This window comes from Lactuca virosa, chromosome 8 (assembly GCF_052849685.1).
Source record: "Lactuca virosa cultivar CGN04683 chromosome 8, Lactuca_virosa_CGN04683_v6, whole genome shotgun sequence".
Taxonomy (NCBI): domain Eukaryota; kingdom Viridiplantae; phylum Streptophyta; class Magnoliopsida; order Asterales; family Asteraceae; genus Lactuca; species Lactuca virosa.
This window is the reverse complement of record NC_136433.1, coordinates 266,565,930-266,589,934: the sequence shown is the minus strand read 5'-3', so window position 1 is coordinate 266,589,934 and position 24,005 is coordinate 266,565,930. Positions and strand designations below refer to the sequence as shown.

At 43.5% G+C, this 24,005-nt stretch overlaps 1 protein-coding gene across 1 annotated transcript; it reads left to right on the top strand.

The window, feature by feature from the left end:
- The first annotated feature begins 18,959 nt into the window (after positions 1-18,959).
- LOC145132698 (22.0 kDa class IV heat shock protein-like) lies at positions 18,960-19,734 on the top strand. Its single transcript, XM_079067587.1, has one exon. The coding sequence runs from the start codon at positions 19,011-19,013 to the stop codon at positions 19,623-19,625; it is 615 nt and encodes a 204-aa protein (XP_078923713.1). The 5' UTR covers positions 18,960-19,010; the 3' UTR covers positions 19,626-19,734.
- Positions 19,735-24,005: the final 4,271 nt, after the last annotated feature.

The following is a 24,005-nucleotide window of genomic DNA, read 5'->3' as shown; positions in this document are numbered from 1 at the left end:
GAACAAGGTTATAGTGGGTATGGATTGGCTGAGTTCCAATGGAGCAGTGATAGATTGTGATCAGCAGTTGGTTAGAGTTCGCACTCCCAGTGGGGGAGAGTTACTGATTCAGGGTGAGAGGCCATAGCGTGGACCGATTCTTTGTTCAACAGCGAGAGCGAGGCGCTACTTTCAGCAGGGTTGCGCGGGGTGCGTCGCCTATGTTATGGATACCCGGGATAAGGGTAAGGCGACGGTTGATGATGTACCGGTGGTACGAGAGTACCCGGATGTATTCCCGAAGGATTTTCCTGGGATACCTCATGAGAGGCAGGTTGAGTTTAGGATCGATCTGGTTCCTGGTGCGGCTCCGATAGCCAAGGCACCATATCGGTTGGCTCCTCCAGAGATGCAGGAGTTGTCTACGCAGCTGCAGGAGCTGCTAGACAAGGGTTTTATCAGGCCGAGCAGTTCACCATGGGGATCCCCGATTCTATTTGTGAGGAAGAAAGACAGGTCGCACCGTATGTGCATAGACTACCAGGAGCTGAACAAGGTAACGGTGAAGAACCGTTACCCACTCCCGAGGATAGATGATTTGTTTGATCAGCTGCAGGGAGCATCATGGTTCTCCAAGATTGATCTACGGTCCAGGTATCACCATATGCGGGTCAGAGATGATGATGTGCAGAAGACCGCTTTTAGGACCCGCTATGGTCATTATGAGTTCGTGGTGATGCCGTTCGGGCTCACCAATGCACCAGCCGCGTTCATGGACCTCATGAACCGCGTGTGTAGGCCGATGCTGGATCGGTCTGTGATAGTATTCATTGATGACATTTTGGTCTACTCCAAGACAGAGGAGCAGCACGAGGAACACCTGAGGGAGGTGCTAGAGACCTTGAGGAGGGAGAGACTTTTCGCAAAGTTCTCCAAGTGTGAGTTATGGTTGCGCGAGGTGCAGTTTCTGGGGCACCTTGTCAACCAGAGGGGTATATTAGTTGATCCGGCCAAGATAGAGGTCGTGATGCAGTGGGAGGTCCCGAGGTCTCCATCTGAGATTCGGAGCTTCCTGGGCTTGGCAGGGTACTACATGAGATTTATCCCGGATTTCTCCAAGATAGCAGTTCCGCTGACTCGGCTGACCAAGAAGTCGGTGGTGTTTCGCTGGGGTCCTGAGCAGCAGACAACCTTTGAGACAATCAGACAGCGACTATGCGAGGCGCCGATTCTTACCCTGCCATAGGGAGTAGATGACTTTGTAGTCTACTGTGACGCTTCGATCACAGGTATGGGAGCAGTGTTAATGCAGCGGGGGCATGTGATAGCTTATGCCTCGAGACAGTTGAAGCCTCACGAGGCAAACTACCCGACACATGATTTGGAGTTGGGGGCTGTAGTGTTCGCCCTCAAGATTTAGAGGCATTACCTCTATGGGGTCTGGTGTACTATTTACACGGACCACAAGAGTTTGAGGTACCTCATGGATCAGCCGAATCTGAACATGAGACAGCGTCGGTGGTTAGATGTGGTAAAGGATTACGATTGTGAGATCCTCTACCACCCGGGCAAGGCCAACGTAGTGGCCAACGCCCTGAGCCGCAAGGCGGTAGCGGCTCCGATTCGAGATATCTGCTTGAGGATGACCGTAGTTACTCCACTGCTGGAGAAGATTAGGGAGGCACAGGTTGAGGGCCTGAAGGAGGAGCGCCAGAAGTGCGAGAGGATAGTTGGCCGAGTGGCTTCGTTTGATTACGACAATCGAGGATTGTTGACCCTGCATGGGAGGGTCTGGGTACCGTACTGGGGAGGAGTACGGCAGGTGTTGATGGATGAGGCCCACAAGTCTCGGTTCTCTATCCATCCAGGGCCGACGAAGATGTACAGGGATCTTCGACCCGACTACTGGTGGCCCTGCATGAAGCGGGACGTAGCTTGGTACGTGGAGAGATGCCTGACCTGCAGGAAGGTCAAGGCAGAGATGCCTGACCATAGGCCCCACGGTAAGATGCAGCCGTTAGATATTCCCGTGTGGAAATGGGAGGATATCACCATGGACTTTATTACTAAGCATCCCTGGACCGCACGTGGGGTTGATTCGATATGGGTCATCGTGGATCGGTTGACCAAGAGCGCTCATTTTACACCAATCCAGGAGAGCATCTCGGCCGAGAAGGTGGCCGAGATTTATGTGCAAGAGGTAGTGGCACGTCATGGAGTGCCTGTCTCGGTGGTGTCAGACCGAGATGTCCGGTTTACTTCCAGGTTTTGGAAGCGGTTTCACGACGAGATGGGTACTCGTCTCCATTTCAGCACCACTTTCCACCCTCAGACGAGAGGACGATTTAGACTCTCAAGGACATGCTTCGGGCATGTGTGCTAGACTTCGGTGGCAGTTGGGATACGTATCTTCCGTTAGCGGAATTCTCATATAACAACAACTATCACTCCAGTATAGACCGGCCTCCCTTCGAGATGCTCTACGGGAGGAAGTGTAGCACCCCAATCTGTTGAGGTGAGGCCGGTCAGCGAGTCATGGGGAGTACAGATGTGGTACTCAAGACTACGGAGCGGATTCAGCAAGTCCGGAGCAGGCTCCAAACTGCTCAAAGTCGGCAGAAGAGTTACGCCGACAAGCAGCGATCGGACTTGGAGTTTCAGGTGGGCGATATGGTCCTTCTGAAGGTGTCACCCTGGAAGGGTGTTATCAGGTTTCGGAAGCAGGGCAAGCTGGGACCCAGGTTCATTGGTCCGTTCAGGGTTTTGGCCCGGGTAGGTCGGGTTGCCTATCGGTTAGATCTTTCAGCAGAGCTCAGCCAGATCCACAACACATTCCACGTTTCTCAGTTGCGGAAGTGCTTAGTGGATGAGTCAGCAGTGGTACCCTTGGAGGACATTCAGATTGACGATAGCCTGAACTATATCGAGAGACCTGTAGCGATTTTAGATCGCAAGGTGAAGGAGCTGAGGAACAAGAGAGTAGAGTTAGTGAAGGTGCAGTGGCAACACCAGAAGGGTTCAGAGTGGACATGGGAGCCCGAGGAGGAGATGCGGGAGCACTACCCGGAGTTGTTTCCAGATTCAGCAGACTTCGAGGACGAAGTCTAAAACAAGTGGGGGAGAATTGTAACGCCCCATTCCTGGTACGAAAGTATTTCTCTAAATGTTCATTTTATAAGAGCTACTCGACGAGTTGGTAGCCCTAACTCGTTGAGTAGATGCGAGCTGGACCGCAGGGTTTAAGTGGACTACTCAACGAGTCAGGAATGGACTCGGCAAGTAGGTCCATCAGGAGGAAACCCTAATCCTTAGGGTTTGCACCCTATTTAAGCATCATTATGGACCTCCACCCCAGCGTCCATCACCTCTACAGTCCATTCTCGAAACCCTAGCAACCATTGAGTGTCCTAAAGCCTTCTTGCCATTTTTGTGTGATTTGAAGTTAGGAGAAGGAAGAGAGCTATTGGTGATTCAAGAAGAGGCAGGAGATCCAGAGTTTTTGTTGCATTTTAGAGCCCTTGAAGGTATAACGCTTGTACCTTGGCTTATTTCCACTTAGATCTTCTTGAAAGCTTGTGTGTTGCCACTTTTGGGTCCTTTCCAAGCTAATTTTGGGTAGAGAGCTTTTGGGACTGTAAGGACTTTGGATCTAGGCACTCTTGAGCTCCAAAAGCTCAAAGTTACCAACTTTATTCGGCCAAGATCCCATTCTATGCCCTAGACTTTCATTTCTAGCTTGTTTTGGGTGATTTAGCTTCATAGCACCATGCATGCACGTAAAGTTAGCAACTTTACGTGTTATGCTAGCCTAAGGAGTCCAGATCTATGAATTAGAGGCGGTGGAATCACCTAGGATCAACTGTATAATCTAAGCATGCAATGGACTCGTCGAGTTGTTCTTAGGGCTCGACGAGTCGGATCGATATCCCCAAACCCTTCTTTGATTATGAGTGAAACCACTGAGTTAAGGAGATGACACAGCGAGTTGGACATGAGCGAGACTCGGAAGCAAAAGGACTCGACGAGTCAAAGGAGAGACTCGACGAGTAGAATCGAGATGTCCCGATGTTATGACCGTTTGAACTCGACGAGTCGATAGAGAGACTCGGCGAGTTGGGTTGACTAAGAGTTGACTTTGACCAGAAGGGTAAAATGGTCATTTTACCCTAAGAAGGATTATCAGTTTTTGATTAAGTGTTGTTATGGAATTATAGCCGGAGAGTCGCCGGAGCAGCATATAGGAATCCCTCACCTAGTTTTTCAGCAGTCAGCCATACGAGGTGAGTTTCCTTCCAGTAGGAACGGGTCTACGGCCAAAATGCCGGCCCGTTTAAGTTGTAGAGTATGTCGGGGTGAGCCCAATGTCGGGATTAGCCCGATGTAGTTTATATGTTTCGAGACTTCGGTTCGATGCCGGGCCGGTCCCGAGAAGTAGTTTAGTATGCTTGATGTCTTTGTGATTCATGTATGTATATGTGTTATGTGTTCTGGGGTAAGCCCGATGCCGGGGCAAGCCCGATGTATGTAGTTATTATGCCATGCATTATAAGTTTCGGGGCAAGCCTGATGTATGCTAGCTTATATGTTATGATTATATGTTCCGGGCTTCGGTCCGATGCCGGGGCAAGCCCGATGCAGATCATGTGATTATGTTATGTGTTTATGATATATGTTATGTTGTGTATGTGCCGGGGTAAGCCCGATGCCAGGGCAAGCCCGATACCGGGGTGAGCCAGATGCCCGATGCGGTCGGATGCCGGGGTGAGCCCGATGCCGGACAGGAGTCCGATGTCGGGTAAGCCGATTCCGGGATTCGTCCCCATGCAGTTGGGAATAGTCTTAGAGTTATGTGATTGTTATATGTTATGTGTATGGTATGTGGTAGTTTGGGGGAGCTCACTAAGCTTCGTGCTTACAGTTTTAGTTTTGGTTTCAGGTACTTCAGCTAGCGTAGGGAAGGGCTCGGGATGATGGCATGGTACACACCACAGTCCTTTGGCCTGGGAGTTAACTCTGATATTTTTATTATTTGTCTTGACACAATATTTGATATGATGTTTGAGATACATGACATATGAGTTCTTATGATTTTGGATGACTCATGGTTTAAAATTTAATATCAAAACGAATTTTTTGGACTATGTTTTTGGGGTGTTTCACCTTTGGGGGTGTCTGGACTCATATCGAGGGCTTGAAGGATTTTTACAAGAAAATAGTTTTCAAAAATTTAAAAATAAAGAGTTTCGAGAAAGAATAAGGTGTGTGATGCGTGCGACCGGCCGAGCTCAAGTATGTTTTTCCCCAAGATACCCATACTTGTTATGTTATGTTATATGATATATGAGAATTGCATGCTAGAATAGGGCCAAGGCTCTAGGGAGGATGCCTTATCTGCCTGATGTGTGAGCTTATAGAACTGTATGCTAGGGTTGTCTAGCTAGCAGTATGATAGCTTGATTAGGTTATGCTTGATTTGGTTACTCGATGCACGAATGCTGGTTGCTTTGTGCTTATAGGGGTTCTAGCTAGCTTTAACTAATTAGTAAGCGAGCATGTAATAGTATTCGCAAGATAGTTAGGGAAAGGTGGTAGGGACTCCTTGTGCAGCTGATGGCGGAGAGTAGATTGGAGAGTGCCCTAGGACAAGCCTAGGATGAGATTAGTTGGAAAGCAGTATTGGTATAAGGGACTTGGTGAAGTTGAAGCAATCCTTGAGGAAAGTACGGATAGACGTGGAAGGTAGTATGGGCCCGTACTACTAGAAGCATATGATCCGTACTCGAGTCAAGGAGGGCTAATATCGAACCAGGGAACTTGGAGAGTGTGCGAGACCTCTCGAGAGTAGGTATGACCCTGACGTTTATGTGTTATATTTCAGAATGGTGGTTACGCGTCATGGAGCAGGAGGTTCAGGGTCTGGATCAGGTTCAGGATCAGGCTCGGGTGCGGGATCCGAGCAGGTTGATGATGGGTTCCGCGAGTTCATTGCGTCAGAGATCACGAGAGGTATCCTTGAGTCGACCCCGACTATTTTCGGATCGATCAAGGAGGGGATTATCAAGCTGATGGAGGATCGCCTCCGGGCATTCAGGAGCGACTTGGCGTCTAGCCAGTCAGGGAAGCGCACACTGTCCTTCAAGGACTTAAGGGGGAGTGGTGCGCCAGACTTTCATGGGGCGAAGGACCCCATTGCTGCCAGGAGATGGATCGCAGACATTGAGTCTGCGCAGTTGACGAGCTTCTGCCCGGAAGGGTCGAATGTCCGCTTTGCTGCAGGATGTTTGAGGGACATAGTGAGGGATTGGTGGGAGTCAGTCGGTGACTCACTGGGATCCCCAACCATCGATGCTATGACTTGGTCGGATTTCGTGACCAGGTTCAGGGCTGAGTTTGCGCCAGATGTGGAGCTTTAGCAGCTGGCCAGGGAGTTTCTTGATATGAGGCAGACTACTGAGACAGTGGCGGAGATCACCGCCAAGTTCCGAGATAGGGCCTTGTTGGTACCTTAGTATGCAGGGGATGAGGAGATGCGGAAGACCCGCTATCATGACATGTTGAGGGCTGATATCCGGGAGCATGTCAGCTATTCATCCTGCCCGACCCTAGAGTCCATGATTGCCAGGGCGAGGGAGAGGGAGATCGATTTGGAGCACCTCAGGAAGAGGAAGGCTGAGACAGAGCAGGTTACTGGGGTTTCGAGGAAGAAACCCAAGGGATCCGACACTAGGTCGAAGGGCCAGCCGGCCCAGAGCCGTTGTAGGAAATGCGGCAGGCCGCATGAGGGAACTTATAGAGCGGGATCGTCGGGCTGCTACAAGTGCGGAAAGACGGGGCACTTTGGCAGGGATTGTACTGCCCCACCCCCACTGTTCAGACATCAGACCTGATTTGCTTCCATTGCAATCGGAGGGGCCATAAAAAGGCCAACTACCCCAGATTAACAGTAGCAGCAGCAGCGCCAGTGGTGGCGCCGACTCCAGTGATTGCACGAGTTGCGGATGGACGGAAGGTCAAGTCAGAGGCTCCAGTGGTGAGGAGCCGAGCTTTTCAGTTGACAGCCGAGGAGGCACGCGCCGCATCCGATGTGGTGACGGGTATGATTTCTTCTCCCTAATCTTTTATTATATGTCGCTTGTGATATTGATATGCCATATTATATGCTCTGTTTAGGATCGTTCCATGTGAACGGTATCCTAGTTCAGGTGTTGTTTGATTCGAGTGCCACCCGATCGTTTGTCTCTCTTGCGCTTAGCAAGAGGTTCCCTGAGTCTTCAGGCATGTTGGATTGCCCTCTAGAGGTCGAGATTGCGAACGACCGATCAGTGCGAGCATTAGAGGTTTTCAGGGATTGTGTTTTGAGGTTGTTCGAGGAGCGCTACTTGGTAGACTTGGTTCCCATACCATTGCGGGGGAACAAGGTTATTATAAGCATGGATTGGTTGATACCCAATGGGGCAGTGATCGATTGCGCGCAACAGTTGGTTCAGATCAGGACCCCAAGTGGGGGAGAGCTAGTGATTCAGGGCGAGAGGCCATAGCGCGGACCAGCTTTGTGTTCAGCAGCGAGGGCTAGGCGCTACCTCCAGCAGGGTTGCACAGGGTATGTCACCTATGTTATGGATACCCAGGAGACGGGTAAGGTGACGGTGAGCAATATGCCAATGGTACGAGAGTACACAGATGTATTTTTCCAGAAGAGCTATCTGGGATACCTCCGGAGAGGCAGGTAGAGTTCAGGATCGACCTAGTTCCTGGTGCGGCTCTGATAGCCAAAGCACCGTATCACTTGGCTCCTCCTGAGATGCAGGAGTTGTCTACACAGTTGCAGGAGCTGTTAGACAAGGGATTTATCAGACCGAGCAGTTCACCCTGGGGAGCCTCGATTCTATTTGTGAAGAAGAAGGACATATCGCATCGGATGTGTATAGATTACCGGGAGTTGAATAAGGTAACGGTGAAGAACTATTACCCACTCCCGAGGATTGAAGATCTCTTTGACTAGCTTCAGGGGCATCTTGGTTCTCCAAGATTGATTTGCGTTCAGGTTATCATCAGATGAGGGTCAGAGAGGATGATGTGCAGAAGATTGCCTTTCGGACACGATATGGTCACTATGAGTTTGTGGTGATGCCTTTCGGGCTCACCAATGCTCATGCCGCGTTCATGGATCTCATGAACCGCGTGTGTAGACCGATGTTGGATCGTTCTGTGATAGTTTTCATTGATGACATCTTGGTCTATTCCAAGACTCGGGAGCAACATGCGGAGCACTTGCGGGAGGTGTTGGATACTCTGAGGAGGGAGAGCTTGTATGCCAAGTTCTCCAAGTGTGAGTTCTGGTTGTGCGAGGTACATTTTCTTGGGCACCTTGTCAACCAGAACGGGATTTCGGTCGACCCGGCCAAAGTGGAGGCCGTGATGAGGTGGGAGGTCCCGAGGTCTCCATCTGAGATTCGGAGCTTCCTGGGATTGGCAGGTTATTGTCGGAGATTCATTCAGGAATTCTCCAAGATAGTCGTGCCCTTGACCCGGTTGACAAGGAAAGTCGTGGTTTTTTGCTGGGGGCCTGAGCAGCAGGCCACATTTGAGACACTGAGACAGAGATTGCGAGGCGCCAATCTTAGCCCTTCCAGAGGGTGTGGAGGATTTTGTAGTGTATTGCGATGCATCCATCTCGGGATTGGACGCGGTATTGATGCAGAAGGGGCATGTTATCGCCTACACGTCGAGGCAGCTGAAGCCTCATGAGGCGAATTATCTGACGCATGATTTGGAATTGGGGGCAGTTGTTTTCGTCCTCAAAGTTTGGCGTCATTACCTCTTTGGGGTCCGTTGTACCATTTACACGGACCATAAGAATTTGAGGTATCTCATGGATCAGCCGAATCTGAATATGAGACAGCGTCGATGGCTAGATGTGGTGAAGGATTACGATTGTGAGATCCTCTACCACCCGGGAAAGGCCAATATCGTGGCCGATGCGCTTAGCCGCAAGGCAGCGCCGATCAGGGATATCTGCATGAGGATGACAGTGGTGACTCCGCTGTTGGAGCGGATTCGCGAGGCCCAGCAGGAGGCCATGAAGGAGGAACATCGTAAGAGTGAGCGTATTGTGGGTCAGGTTTCCTCCTTCGATTATGACATACGTGGATTGTTGAATCTAAACCGGAGGGTGTGGGTCCCATACCATGGAGGCGTGTGCCAGGTACTGATGGAAGAGGCGTACAAATCCAGGTTTTCTATCTAAGGGTGTAAGTGAGCCTAGCTATTCGCGAGCTACTCGGTATCGACTCGTTAAAAGCTCGACTCGAGATCGAATTAAACGAGCCCGAGCCAAGCTCGAGGATAAATATGAGGCTCGTTTATTAAACGAGCTCGAGCCAAGCTTCATTTAGTGGGCTCGCGAGCCTAAATGAGCCTAAACGAGCCTATATATATATATATATGTGTGTGTGTGTATATATATATATATATATATATATATATATATATAGGCTCGTTTAAGCTCATTTAGGCTCGCGAGCTCACTAAATTGTTAACGAGCCGAGCTCGAGCTTCATTTTAAGGCTCGAATCGAGCTCGAGATCAAGCTCGAGCTTCTTCAAAATTAAATGAGCCGAGCTCGAGCTTGGTTAGGCTCGGGCTCGACTCGACTCGTTTACACCCCTATTTCTATCCATCCCAGGGCGACGAAGATGTACATGGATCTTCGTCTTGATTATTGGTGGCCCTGCATGAAGCGGGATATAGCTTGGTTTGTTGAGAGATGCCTGACCTGCAGGAAGGTCGAGGCCGAGCACTAGAGGCCTCACGACAAGACCCAACCGTTGGATATCCCGCTGTGGAAATGGGAAGATATCACCATGGATTTTATCACGAAGCTTCCCAGGACCACGCGGGGAGTGGACTCGATTTGGGTCATCGTGGATCGGCTGACCAAGAGCGCCCATTTCATCCCGATTCAAGAGAGCATTTCGGCCGAAAAGTTGGCCGACATCTATATCAGGGAGATAGTGGCTCGTCACGGGGTGCCAGTCTCGGTGATTTTCAACAGGGATGTGTGGTTCACTTCCAGGTTCTGGAAGAAGTTTCACGACGAGCTGGGTACTCGTATGCACTTTTGCACCGCTTTTCACCCGCGGACGAATGGTTAGAGTGAGCGGACCATCCAGACTCTGGAGGATATGCTGCGGGCGTGTGTTTTGGACTTCGGAGGTAGTTGGGATACTTACCTTCATTTGGCAGAATTTTCCTATAACAACAGCTATCACGCGATTATTGACCGTCCTCCCTTTGAGATGTTGTGTGGGAGGAAGTGCAGGACCCCGATATGCTGGGGTGATGTTGGATAGAGGGTCATGGGGAGTACCGAGGTGGTACTCAAGACCACAAAAAGGATCCAGCAGGTTCGGACCAGGCTTCAGACTGCTCAGAGTCGGCAGAAAATTTATGCCGACAAGCGTCGTTCGGACCTAGAGTTCCAGGTCGGGGACATGGTGCTCCTGAAGGTGTCGCCTTGGAAAGGTGTCATTCGGTTCAGGAAGCGAGGCAAATTGGGCCCCAGGTACATTGGACCTTTCAGGGTTATAGCCCGGGTGGGTAAGGTGGCATATCGGCTGGATCTGCCAGCCGAACTCAGTCAGATTCACAGTACTTTTCACGTCTCCCAGTTACGGAAGTGCCTGGTGGACGATTCGGAAGTGGTGCCTTTGGAGGATATTCAGGTGGATGATAGCCTGAACTACATTGAGCGGCTAGTGGCGATCCTCAACAGGAAGTCGAAGGACTTGAGGAACAAGAGTGTGGCGCTGGTAAAGGTGCAATGGCAGCACTGCAAGGGCTCGGAATGGACATGGGAGCCGGAAGATGAGATGACAGAGCATTACCCTGAGCTATTTTCAGCAGCAACAACGTACTTCGAGGACGAAATCTAATTCAAGTGAGGGAGATTTGTAACACCCGAGATTTTTCCAGGTATTATGAGTATTTGACTTAATTAATTTATGGGTTGTTTGGTTGGGTTTTGACTTTGGGACCTAAGAGTGGGCTGAGGAACCTCGTACGCGTGGCGTACATTGCTATGTACGCTCAGCGTACTCAGGAAAAGGAAACGCGGAAGCCATGCACGTACGCCCAGCGTACGTGTTCAGATCCTTAAACCCTAAAATTAGAGTTTGCTCCTTATATAAAGAACATAACACCTGTTGGTTCAACCTCCCTTCACTCTTACCCAGCCACCACGAAAAAACCTAGCTCCCTTTGTGTGCCTTTGTGTTCTAGAAGCCATTTGAGAGTGTTTATGTGTTGTCTTAGTGAGAAAAGAAGAAAGGAGCTTGAAAAAGAAGCAAGGATCCACCAAGAGCTTGTAGATCCAGAGGATTGACACCATTTCTGACTCTTTTGAGGTATCAAGTTCCATACTTGACCATTGTATGCTTAGATTTGTTTATTTGGGGTTTTTATGTCCTTTTTGACCCCATTGTTGGGAGTGCTTGAGTATTGTTGGTTCCAGAGCATAAGAGTTGTCCTTTTGGACTCTTAAAAGCACCTAGGGTCATAAAAATTGGATCTTGGTGGTTAAGCCAAAACCATACAAGGGTTAGATGGTCTTGAAGCTTGTATAATGGACCAAAATCATGTTTTGACCCCAACCATGCATGCAAGCACCTAAAGTTCGTAACTTTATGGCTTGGGAGGCCTTAAAGGACCTGGATCTACATTTTGGATGTAAAGACTTAATGGATTAAGTCAGAAGTGAAGTCCCAAGGAAACTGGGTTGTACGCTAAGCGTAAACCCTAGTACGTTGCACGTACTGGGGTGGTTCACGGTCCGTTACCGTTCACGGTCAGTTACCGTTTACGGTCAACCTCCGTTTGCCGCCAAGAGTACGCGGGGCGTACTTGCCAGGTACGCCGCGCGTACTTGTGCAGAATGGTGACCATGGGCTTTTGGGCCTTAAGAATCTGGGCCTAGGCTTGGGGCCCTGTGGCCCACTGAGAAGTATAACTTTGGACGAAGAAATCTGGAACTAGAGCATTGGGCCTATTGGGCCAAGATTGGACCCTTGGAATTATTACCTTTAGACTTTGAGCTTTTGGGCCAATTAGGGGGATGAGGCCCAATTCAGGAATTGGGCAATTAGTGGGCCTTAAGGAGTCTTTAATAGGCCATTGGAGGACTGGGCTTAATAGATTAGAATTGGGACTCTTGGATGTCCCAATTGGACCAAGGGGTAAAATGGTCATTTTACCCTAAGTTGTGTTATAGACTCTGATCGGGTGTTAATGTGTTTATGTTAGCCGGGAGTCATCAGAGCAGCTGTTAGAGACTACTTTCCGCGAGATTCGACACACAGTTTTCGAGGTGAGTTACCTTCCGGTAGAGGTGGGTCTACGGCCACAATGCCGGCCCACCAGCAGGGATTGTCTTTAGATGATTGTCTGTGTGATAATTATCTAGGTTGCTATTACCAGATGTGCTTTATGTGCCAATATGATATGTTTTATGTGATAGCGGTAGTAGGAGGGGAATAGTCCCCCGCCTCGGTCGTTAGGACTGAAGGGTAGGTCAGTACCCCATGAATGCTTGATAGTATGATTATGACAGTATGATTATGACAACATGATTATGATAGTATGATTATGATTTGCTAGTAGTAGGGGGTGAAATAGTACCCGTTGCCGGTTGAGATAGACCGGAGGGTAGGTCAGCACCCCAGAAATGCTTGACATGGGTTGGTCAGCACCCCAGAACTGGTTGACATGGATAGGTCGGGCTCCCCAGAATTGTCCGACAGTATGTATGTTGTTTGGTATGTGGTATGATGGGGGAACTCACTAAGCTTTGTGCTTACAGTTTTCAGTTTTGGTTTCAGGTTCCTCTTCATCCAAGGGGAAGGAGCCGGCGGGGTTGTAGCGCATCACAGACACACATGATTTCCGTATTGAGAACCCTGGGATTGTACTCTAACATTTTTACTAATTGATGTTATGTTTTCGAGACTTGTGATCAGTGACTTGATGTTTTGAAATGATATTAATGATGTTTTCCATGAACAATTTTTAAAGTAATATAATTTAACAAAAAAAATTTGGGTCTTGATTTTGGGATGTTACAGATGCACTCCCCGTCCCGTTTTCCCCCGTTGACATCCCTACCAAGATTAGAGGTGTGGGGTGTGTAATCGGAGTGATAAATATGAATTCGGGACTCAGGGGTCAAAAGGCAACGCCCTTGGGTCGTGGGTACGGGGTTCCATGGGGTCGTGCCCCTAGTAGGGTCCAAGGGGCAGATCCCTTGGCGGTGTTTTCTATATCGGGTAGGACTCCAACCATGCATTTTCACGCCAAAACCCACTAATGACATCATGATAATGTAGGAGTCGGTTATGTTCAATAACTACCATATTTTGGCGCCAATTTTGGTATAACCGGTTTTAACCACTTTTCTCTCATGTATAAATAAGATACGAATGTTCCAGAAAAGGGTTGAACTCTCATATGATCGAAATCTATTGAACAGATCTTCTCTATCTTTCAGAAAATATCAAGCAAAGGTATTTTGTGTTTCACAATTCAAATTAGGCATGTAATTCAATTTAGTTTTGTTCTTTGATTATCCCACTTTTGAATTCGTGTACCCCAAGCATTAGGGACGGATTTCAAATTCTGAAAAGTGTTCAAAACACAATCCTTGAATTTATCAAAGCAATATATATTGTTATTCTGATTCCCTAATTGTATCATAAAATAGTCTTTTCCATTCCTCAGGGACCATTCTTGAAATCATATGATTTTAGTAATAATAAAAAATAGAAAGATAACCCCACTCCCTACTCTCATTCTGTAGCACATCCTCCTCTTTTGAAGAACCTATTTCTTGAATTGACTTGGTCAACCCACTTGAAATCATGTTGTTACTCAGATCTAAAGGGTTAGATTCTTCAAACTGCTGACTTCATTTGGGATTTTGCCTTTAATTAGTTTTGACTCAAATCAGGCTTCAAGATAGAAGTCAACCCACCAAAAATTGATGGTAAAGTCCCCGATAATGAGTTTCTACTCAAGTCCAAGATTAATAAGTCGTTTAAATAACCATAATTGTCTCTGATTTCGCCTATGAACCCATTTTCCGATAACACCAATCTTTTCAAATGAGTCAAGTTACCGATGTTAGCCGGTAAACCACTAGAAAATTCTGTTCTAGTGATCACTAAAAGTTAAATATTGTCGAGTTGACTGAAAGTGGTTGGGATTAGTACGGTGAGACTAAAGTTTGATTGAAACTCCGCTGAATCTAGGCTCCCGAAAAACTCAATCCAGATTTATGAAGGAATAACAATTGGTGATTCATGAAAGCAATTGAAGAATGCAAAATATTTTGGGTGTGTGAGTTTGAAAAAATCGGGCCTAAATTCAGGATTTGAAGTCATCTTCACCATCACCCTCGTCTACCATAGCCACAACCAAACACCCTCTTTCACCTTTTTCTAAACTACCAAACACCACCCAATACCACCCTTATCCTTCCATTATAGTGAATCCATAAAATTTATCACAACCATCACCCAATCATTGCAGTCACATTCAATCAGCTGTCATTCCCACCTTATACCTCCGTCCACCACCAACATATGCCCACCTTATACCTCCGTGAAAACCCACCATACCCTCACCTTTAGCCCTCGACAACTTCACTCTACCCTTATTTCTCCAAAACAACCCATCATAACACCACCCTTTTCCATCCCCTGCCATAACGCCACAAAAAAGCACTAACTTCATCAAACCTAATCACCACCATCATCACCTCGACAACCCAGAAGCCAACCTTATTTCTCGAATCCATCCATCGTTCACCCACCTCCAAGACCACCCTTGAACCTCCACACACCATCACAACCGACACAATAACCCTTCTCCATCTCCAACCCGCTAAACCTACAAAAAACATGAAAATGAAAGAAGAAAGAGGGGTTGTGATCGAATCAATAATAATGAAAAGGGAGGGTATACATGTTAGGGATGAGCGTAAGCGGGTACGCACCCTGATTATCTAGAATCAGAATCGGAATTGGTGGTTCCTAAAATGTTGGAACTGGAACCGGAATCGGTATGTAGCGATTCCAATAACGGGTACCCGGTTCGTTAAATTTGTGAATTTTAAAACGTATTAAAGTATATATTTTGTAAACCTACAAGAAAGTTATGTATAACATCAATACATAATTCGCTACGTATTAAAAGTAAAGATTAGAAAATATCAGTAGCTTGAAGAAGATGACGAAAAAATATGTGCATGTTTCTTAAAACCTTTAAAAGTTTAAAACAAATTACTCAAAATCCTAAAATTTTAAATGATATCGTTCAAGATATTCAAGATACCGTGTAAAGTATGTAATTGTGATATATATATATATATATATATATATATATATATATATATATATATATATATATATATATATATACACACACACACACACACATGCATACACACCAGTTTCGGTGGGTACCCGACGGGTAGCGGTTCCGTAAAAATAAGAACCGGAACCGGAACCGCTTAAGGCAGTTTCGAGGCTGTTCCGATTCTAAAAGCCGGTACTCAGTTTCGATGGTCATCCCTAATACATGTAATCAAAAGTAGGTGTGAGGAGAGAAGGGCTTGGTGATTGATTGAAGAATTATTTCATTCCTGACGATCAATTTTGGAGAGGGATAGCGGACGCATACAAGTTCAAGAATGGTCTGTGACTTGGAGTTGGAGTTTGTGATCCCTTTTGTGGGCTCTTTAACCCTAAATTTTAAGATTGTTCCTTTTGGTATGGTAAGACGATTTTACCCTCATATGGCAAGCATATGTTTAGACTTAACAGAAAAAAAAATTGACGAAATTAGCCAAAAGGACCAACAAGAGTTTTTAAACCACAAAGACCATCATTGATGTCCTAAAAAGTTAAAAACTAACTCGATTTTTTTGGAAACCATAGTGACTATTTTTGAAGATTTTCTTTTAACCAGGTACCTAGTTTGTCACGTATCAAAGCGATGTTGGATTTTTTTAAAGAAAATGATAAAGTAAAGTTCGATTCGAAATATACAATATAGTGATTCGAAATATACAATATAGTGATGCTCAATTCGATTTTTTCTTTTATATATAAAATGATGATTGATGATTGATTAAAAATTTAATAAATTGATTTTCGGCTTGTCAATAAAATTTAATGAGATATCAAAAAACACTAAGGTGCCGTTTGATAGTTGCTGATTGAGAAAGTGCTGACTGGGAAAGATCTGTATGGGTAACAAATCCTGACTGAGTAAGAAACCATGTTGTTTGATTGTACATCTAACTGAATGTGCTGACTGATTAAAAATGACCATTTTACCCTGCTGACAGTGATGGATGAAATTGCTGAAAAATAAATCCAAAAATTATAAAAAAAAGTAATTACAAGCATACAAGATGTACATGAAACTTAAATAAAAAAACTATAAAACATTTTCTAGTTTATTTATCCATTCACAAACAACCTTTTTCTTTTTTGTGTTTTTAATAATGAACAATTTTTATTTAATATAAATTAGTATTATGGTAGGTTATGTCAACATGAAGAGCTTCAGGGACCAGCTTTGCCATTTTTAGAAACATGGATCTGTTTCTTCTCTTCAGCGACACAACAATAGTAGAGGATGCGTCGTTTTCTGTTGTTGAACCTGCAATTAAAAGTTGCAGGGAAAGTTATTTTATCCTTAACCTAAAATACTCTCATCGATCGTTTTAAAGGAGGCATCATTCAAAATGGTTGAAACCGGGAGTGAAAGAAAGGGAGAGAAGGAACGGTAAGACAAGGACAGATTAGGAAAAGATTCACAGTCAGCGATTGTTCTTAGCTTTCTCGCCCAGACTTCTCTTACCGAGTCAGCCAGCCTAATTTGGTTTAACAAACAACCTCAGCTGACCGAGTCAGCCAAATACGTCTGACCCGACTCGGTCAGACATAAATCAAACAGCCCCTAACTTATAACACAATGATTTTCATGCCATTTGTCTTTTTTTTTAAATATCATAATATAAAATTTAATTTTATATGTTTTAATTATTATTATTATTATTATTATTATTATTATTATATTATGGAAATTGTTTCTTATGACTAGTGAACTTCCACAATTTTTGTCTATTTTAGTCCCTGGACTTTATGTTGTTTTTTTTGGCAGAATTGGTCCCTGTACTTTGGCAACATTGGTCCTCATTTTTTAGCAATTTTGACACTTTTGGTTATTGTAATCGATATTTTTATATTTTTTAGGAACCTTTTAATATTTAAAGTTTGGCCACAAAACTTTAACGGTTTGACAACTTTGATCCCTTTTTTATTTAGGAACTTTTTAATATTTAAAGTTTGGCCACAAAACTTTAACGGTTTGACAACTTTAACGGTTTGACAACTTTGGTCCTCATTTTTTAGCCATTTTGACACTTTTGGTCCTTGTAATCGATATTTTTACATTTTTTAGGAACCTTTTAATATTTAAAGTTTGGCCACAAAACTTTAACGGTTTGACAACTTTGATCCCTTTTCTATTTAGGAACCTTTTAATATTTAAAGTTTGGTCACAAAACTTTAACGGTTTGACAACTTTGGTCCTCATTTTTTAGCCATTTTCACACTTTTGGTCCCTATAATCGATATTTTTATATTTTTTAGGAACCTTTTAATATTTAAAGTTTGGCCACAAAACTTTAACGGTTTGACAACTTTGATCCCTTTTCTATTTAGGAACCTTTTAATATTTAAAGTTTGGCCACAAAACTTTAACGGTTCGACAACTTTGATCCCTTTTCTAAAAACTTGCTAATTCCTACCGCTTTAATTCTTTAGCCATTTTGACACTTTTGGTCATTGCAGTCAAAACTTTTACATTTTTTCATAAAAACATGAACAAAACGGTCTGGGGCAAAGCCCGGGCTTATCATCCTTGCACTTTCTACGTCTGTCATATTTATCGATTCGGAAACAACATTGAAAGCTTATGGCCCCCGCGTAGCGGGGATAACCTTTCTAGTTATTATTATTATTATTTTAGAGTTATTTTGTTTTAATTACTATTTGTTTGGATGGTTTTTCTTACTTAATTTGATATTTCAATTTATATTTTATATAAATTTTCTAACTAGCTATCATTTTTTAGGAGTTTTTTTTATTTATTTGATATTTTAATTTAAATTTTCCATTCGGTAAATAGTTTCTACCTTATTATCAACAAAAATTGCAGATTAACCCTCATGACCCAAAAAAATGTTTGATTAGACTACTTTCATATCAAAACAAATCCCTATTCTAATAAATGAATAATTTTAATCTCTTTTTGCCAAGTATTACTCTAATACAACTCCTTATTAATATTATGCTATGTGTCATTGAGATATATTAGACAACTCATTTCAAAATTTAAAATTTACATTTTCTAATTATATGTTAAATTTGAAGTTATAATAACTTTAAAATTTTGATATATATCTTAATTAATAATTTATTTAAAATGAGTTATTTAAAATAACTGATTAATAGTTATAAATTTTTATTATAAAAATTTAATTAATTTTATAATCGTGGTTCCCACGGCTTATAAACTAGTTATATATATAAAATCAATTCTTTAAATGGTGCTGATTGATTTGCTACAATTTTTCAAATTAAAATTTTATATGAAAATTACTAAGGGGATGAATCTTGATCTTAAATTCCATATTAAAAAACAACGATCATATTTTACTGTCAAACTACCAAAACACTTTTGTTGAGAATATATTTTACCATATTCCAGAGTCACCTCAGAACTTCATGAAGATGCATATGGAAGCTTCTACCTACTTCTTGCTTTACACTAACCCCAGAACTTTCAAGAAATTTTCTACGTGTATATAAACCGTAAACTCCATTAAACAATCCCACCATAACAGCATACATTCATCTAAGCTAATTAAGCAACGTTACACGAATTAAGAGGCCATACCTTGCACCATGAGAACAATCGCACTATCAGCATTAATGTTGTATCTGTTCTTCGCCGGACAATGTGGCGGATCTCTGTTATCGTTACTCGATCACCATCCTGATCCAATCGGAAGCAGTTTGTTGTCCGATCTCATCAGATCCGATCTGTTTTCGAACCCTTTTAAAGAATTGGAGCAGATTCCGTTTGGAATCGAGCTAGACGATGAAGTGATTGTGTTGCCGGCGAGAGTGGATTGGAAGGAGACACGCGATAATCATGTCATCACGATGGATGTTCCTGGGATGAAGAAGGAAGAGTTGAAGATTGAGGTGGAGGAGAATCGGGTTTTGAGAGTTAGTGGAGAGCGGAGGAGGGAGAAGGAGAAGGAGGAGGTGGAGAAAGACGGTGGTGGTGATCACTGGCACCGCTGTGAACGGTCGTATGGAAAGTTCTGGAGACAGTTTAGGTTACCTGAAAATCTCGATCTGGATAAGGTGAATGCGAGGCTTGAGGACGGAGTGTTGACGATTTCGATCGGGAAATTGACACCGGACCAGATAAAAAGGCCGAAGGTGGTGAGCATTGGTGCCGGAAAACCATCTGCGCTGCTGTCTGATGCGGAGACGAAATCGGAACTTTGAATGCGTTAATGCAGTTCTGTCGTAAGGCTGTGTTGACTGTTGAGTATTGACTAATGTTGTTTGCTACTTTGCTTAAGGCTGTGTTGACTTATGTTCAAATATATGTTTAATGTACTAAAAAGTTATTAATATATGCCAAGAAAAATATAAAAGTACTTAATTTATTAAATTGGTTCACAAAATAAAGTGAAATAATGTACGATTACAAAATCATAATGATTAAACGTAGATTTGTAAACATTTATTTTTATACGAAATTTAATGTTTTATCCATAACTATATCGTCATTTAGACGAATATGTAAAATGGTTTGAAAATATGAAGAATGTGTTCTTCACGTCAAAATTAATTATAAAATGATCATTGGTGTATAACCAAATATAAAATTTAATAAAAAAAACAATCAACCATGGAATATCATTGTTTTATTTGAGATAGAAAGTAATATAACATAAGAAATATGCATAAACACAAATGATTAAACTAAGTGCAAATCATAATTGACAAATAAATATGTGTTATTAATAATAAATAAAAGATGTTATAAAAAGTTATATTAAATTATACTATTTTTCATAAATCTCTAAACACTTTTTTATACACAAAACATTGGAAAATGTATTTATATTTTATAAGTCCACAATCCTCATTTACTGCAACACCTCGTTTTGACAGGTACTTCGGTTGTTGTGGTCTCGGAGGCCTCGAGTATAAGCGATTCGGTCTTTTATGAGTCTCGGGTTTTATTCGAAAGGTTTTAAGGCTTGTGTGTGTAGTTAGGAGCGTAGAGCTTCTCGCCACCTTTTCGTGGATACAAAGTTCGTCGGAAACAGACTTAGAATGAAGGAGTTTTAGCACTTTGAGGTTATTGGCATAAATGGTCCCTAGTGGAAATGTTTGGCAAGTAAGTCCCATGCATGCAAGGATGCATGCGCGTGTCCGACTAGGTACGCCCAACGTAAGCTGGCGCCCGGCGTATAAGTGAGAATGGCCGTGGGTGCGGAGAGGCATACACTCAGAGCCACTAAACCCTAGTTTTAGGGCTATGTCACTATAAAAGGAATAATGTGCCTCAGGGGTCAGCCTCCCTCTCATCTTTATATAGCCACCACGAAACCCTAAACCACCTTTGAGTGTCCTTGGAGCTTTGGAGGCCATTAGAGAGCATTTTGGGGTAGTAAAGCCATTTTTCCAAGCAAGTGAAGAGCATAGCAAGGTGGGGGATCAAAGGAGAAGATATAGATATGGAGTTATTGCTTCATTTCAGACTTTCTTGAGGTATAAAGTCTTGAACTTGCCTCTTAGAAGCTTAGATCTAGGGTTTTGAAGCTTTGGACCTTTTTAGGTCCAAAGAATGGATATTGTTCATGCAACTTCGTTTTTGAGCTTAGGGTTGCCACCCTTGAAGCTCAAAGTGTCCCTTAAGCAGTAAAGTTGCAAGCTTTGAGGATTTTATGTAGCCATGCATGAGATGTAGCCATTTCCATGGAAGTTTATTGCTATTTTTAGAGTTGGGTTCATTTGGTGGGTTGCAAGCCACCAAGTGATCGACTTTATGGGTTAGGATGAAGTATTGGACTCAGATCTGTAGTTTGGACGCAATGTCTTAAGGGATTAAGCAGTTTTGGAGAAAATGGCTTAACAGGAGAGTACGTTGGGCGTACATGTCAGTACGCACAACGTACAAGCCATTCAAGCAGTACGCGCAACGTACAAAAGGTTACGCTCAGCATACGCTCAGTCAGTGAGCTTTATGTTATTGGGCCTCAGTTTGGGCCAGACTTTGGATATAGCAATAGTTGGGCCGAGATGGGCCTTCAGAAGTCAGTCAAGGGCCCAAGGACCTGTTGTGCTTGTGAGGAAAAGCCCATTTGAGAAGTTAGGCCCAATTTAGAAAATTGGGCCATTAGCGGGCCTTAGTGGGCCATGAGTGGACTTATAAGGACTAGTTGGAATTGGGTCTTAGATATGGCCCAAAGTTAGAACAGGGGTAAAATGGTCATTTTACCCTTAGTGGGATTCTCAGTTTTTGACTAAGTGTTTATTTGGTCATAATAGCCGGAGAGTAGTTGGAGTAGCAGACAGAGTTACCTTGCACGAGTTTTCAGCAGCCAGATTGAGAGGTGAGTTTCTCTCCAGTAGGATCGGGTCTAAGGCCACAATGCCGACCCATTTAGATGTTAGTAGTTCCGGACTTCGGTCTGATGTCGGGGCGGTCCCGAGAAGAGTATATGTATGCTTGATGTCTCTGTGATTCATGCATGTTATGTTTCATGTGTTCCGGGGCAAGCCCGATGCATGTTAATTTATACGTTATCAATTATGTGTTCCGGGCTTCGGCCCGATGCCGGGGTAAGCCCGATGCAGTTTATATGTTTTGTTATATGTTTATGATATATGCTATGTTGTGTATGTGCCGGGGTAAGCCCGATGTCGGGGCAAGCTCGATGCCGGGGTGAGCCCGATGCCAGACGTAGTCTGATGCAGGGGTGAGCCGGATGCCGGGTAAGCCGATGTCGGGTTCGTCCCGATGTAGTTGGGAGTAGTCCCAGAGTTATGCTATTTGTTATATGTTATGTGTATGGTATGTGGTAGTTTGGGGGAGCTCACTAAGCTTCGTGCTTACAGTTTCAGTTTTGGTTTCAGGTACTTCAGCTAGCAAATGGAAGGGCTCAGGTTGATAGCATGACACACACCACAGTCTTTCTGGCCTGGTAGATTACTTTGATATTTTATCATATTTTTTTGGCACATAATTTGATATGATGTTTTGGGGTACATGATACATGGTTTCTATATGATTATGGATGGTTTATGGTTTTATAATAATTTTCAAAACGAAATTTTGGACTGTATTTTTGGGTTGTTTCAAGTTGGTATCAGAGCCTTGGTTTGAGGGATTTGGGCACACTCTCGGGTGTGTCTGAACTCAAACTAAGGAATTGGTATGAAATTTTTCAAAAGAAAATCGTTTTTATAAAAAGAACTTTGAGAAAAGGAAAAGAATTTTGAAAAGAGAAAAGGGTGTGGTGCATGCGATCAGCCGAGCTCAAGTAAGTACTCCCAAATTACCCATACAAGTTTATGTTATGTTATGATTATCAGCTTTATGAGAACAGCATGCTAGATTAGGACTAAAAATCTAGGAAGGATGCCTTATGTGCCTATTATATGTGTATCAGCTTTATGAGAATTGCATGCTAGTTTAGGACTAAGGATCTAGGAAGGATGCCTTATGTGCCTGTTATATGTATCTCAGCTTTATGAACTGCATGCTAGTACGTATTAGTTAGGGATAGTCTGAAAGAGACATGCTTGATTATGTTTACTCGATGCTCGAATGCTGCTTGCTTTGTGCTTTTAGGAGTCTTAGTTATCTTTCACTAACTAGTAAATGAATATGTTACGTTACATATTGCGAGGATTAAATAATTTTAGAAGTTTATGTCTAGCTCTATTGCGCAGCTCTCGTTTGAGTCCAACCGTTGTAGGGCAAGATCTCTCATTTGAAGAATTATCTAGTCTTAGTGATATGTAATAGTCTTCACGAGCTAGTTAGGGGAAGGTAGCAGAGACTTCTTATGCAGCTGATGGCGGAGAGTGGGTTGGTGATTACCCTAGGGCAAGCCTAGGAAGAGTTTAGTATGAGATCAACAGTAGTAGTAGTAGAAGGGAATTTGTCACACCCCAAAATCGGAACGGCGGAAACGTTCTGGGGCGGAGGACGTCATGTTTAGTATCACAAGTCATGCATCATAGTAAGCGAAGTAATAAACAACCATTTCATTAGAAAGAAAGTGTTTACAAAGTATGATTCACATAATATTGAATACATAGCAAATAACAAAAAGACATGAAGCTGTACTGCTCCATCTTCTGAATCCCAGAGCGCGTACCTGTCTACTGGTCTCCTGAGAATACAAGTTATTTTGAAAGCGTAGATCAACATTTAAGCTGGTGAGTTCATAAGATTTAGTGATGTAGTAAGTGAGTAGTAAGAAAGTTTGTAGAATGTTGTAGAAAGTTGTAGTAAGTTGTAGTAAGTTCTGTTTAGAAAAGTTTTCCTGTTCCTCCAGAAAATCCTATATTTCCTGCTTTGATGAAAGATAAGTAAAAATGACTCAACAGTCCTTTCAATGCGTATTAAATGTATACAAGTTATATAAAACTGAGAGTAAACAAACAATCGGTTGTGTGTATCTGCCCTAAGCCCACAACCAAACAAGGAACAAGAAATGAGGCGGAAGACACACATCCCATTGTTTGTTAGGTCATCGTTGTATATAACACTTGCATATTCACTCGGTACTCACAGAGTTAACTTAGTTTATACTAGTTATATATAATCTAATATCGAACATATAGTTAATTGTGTGAATC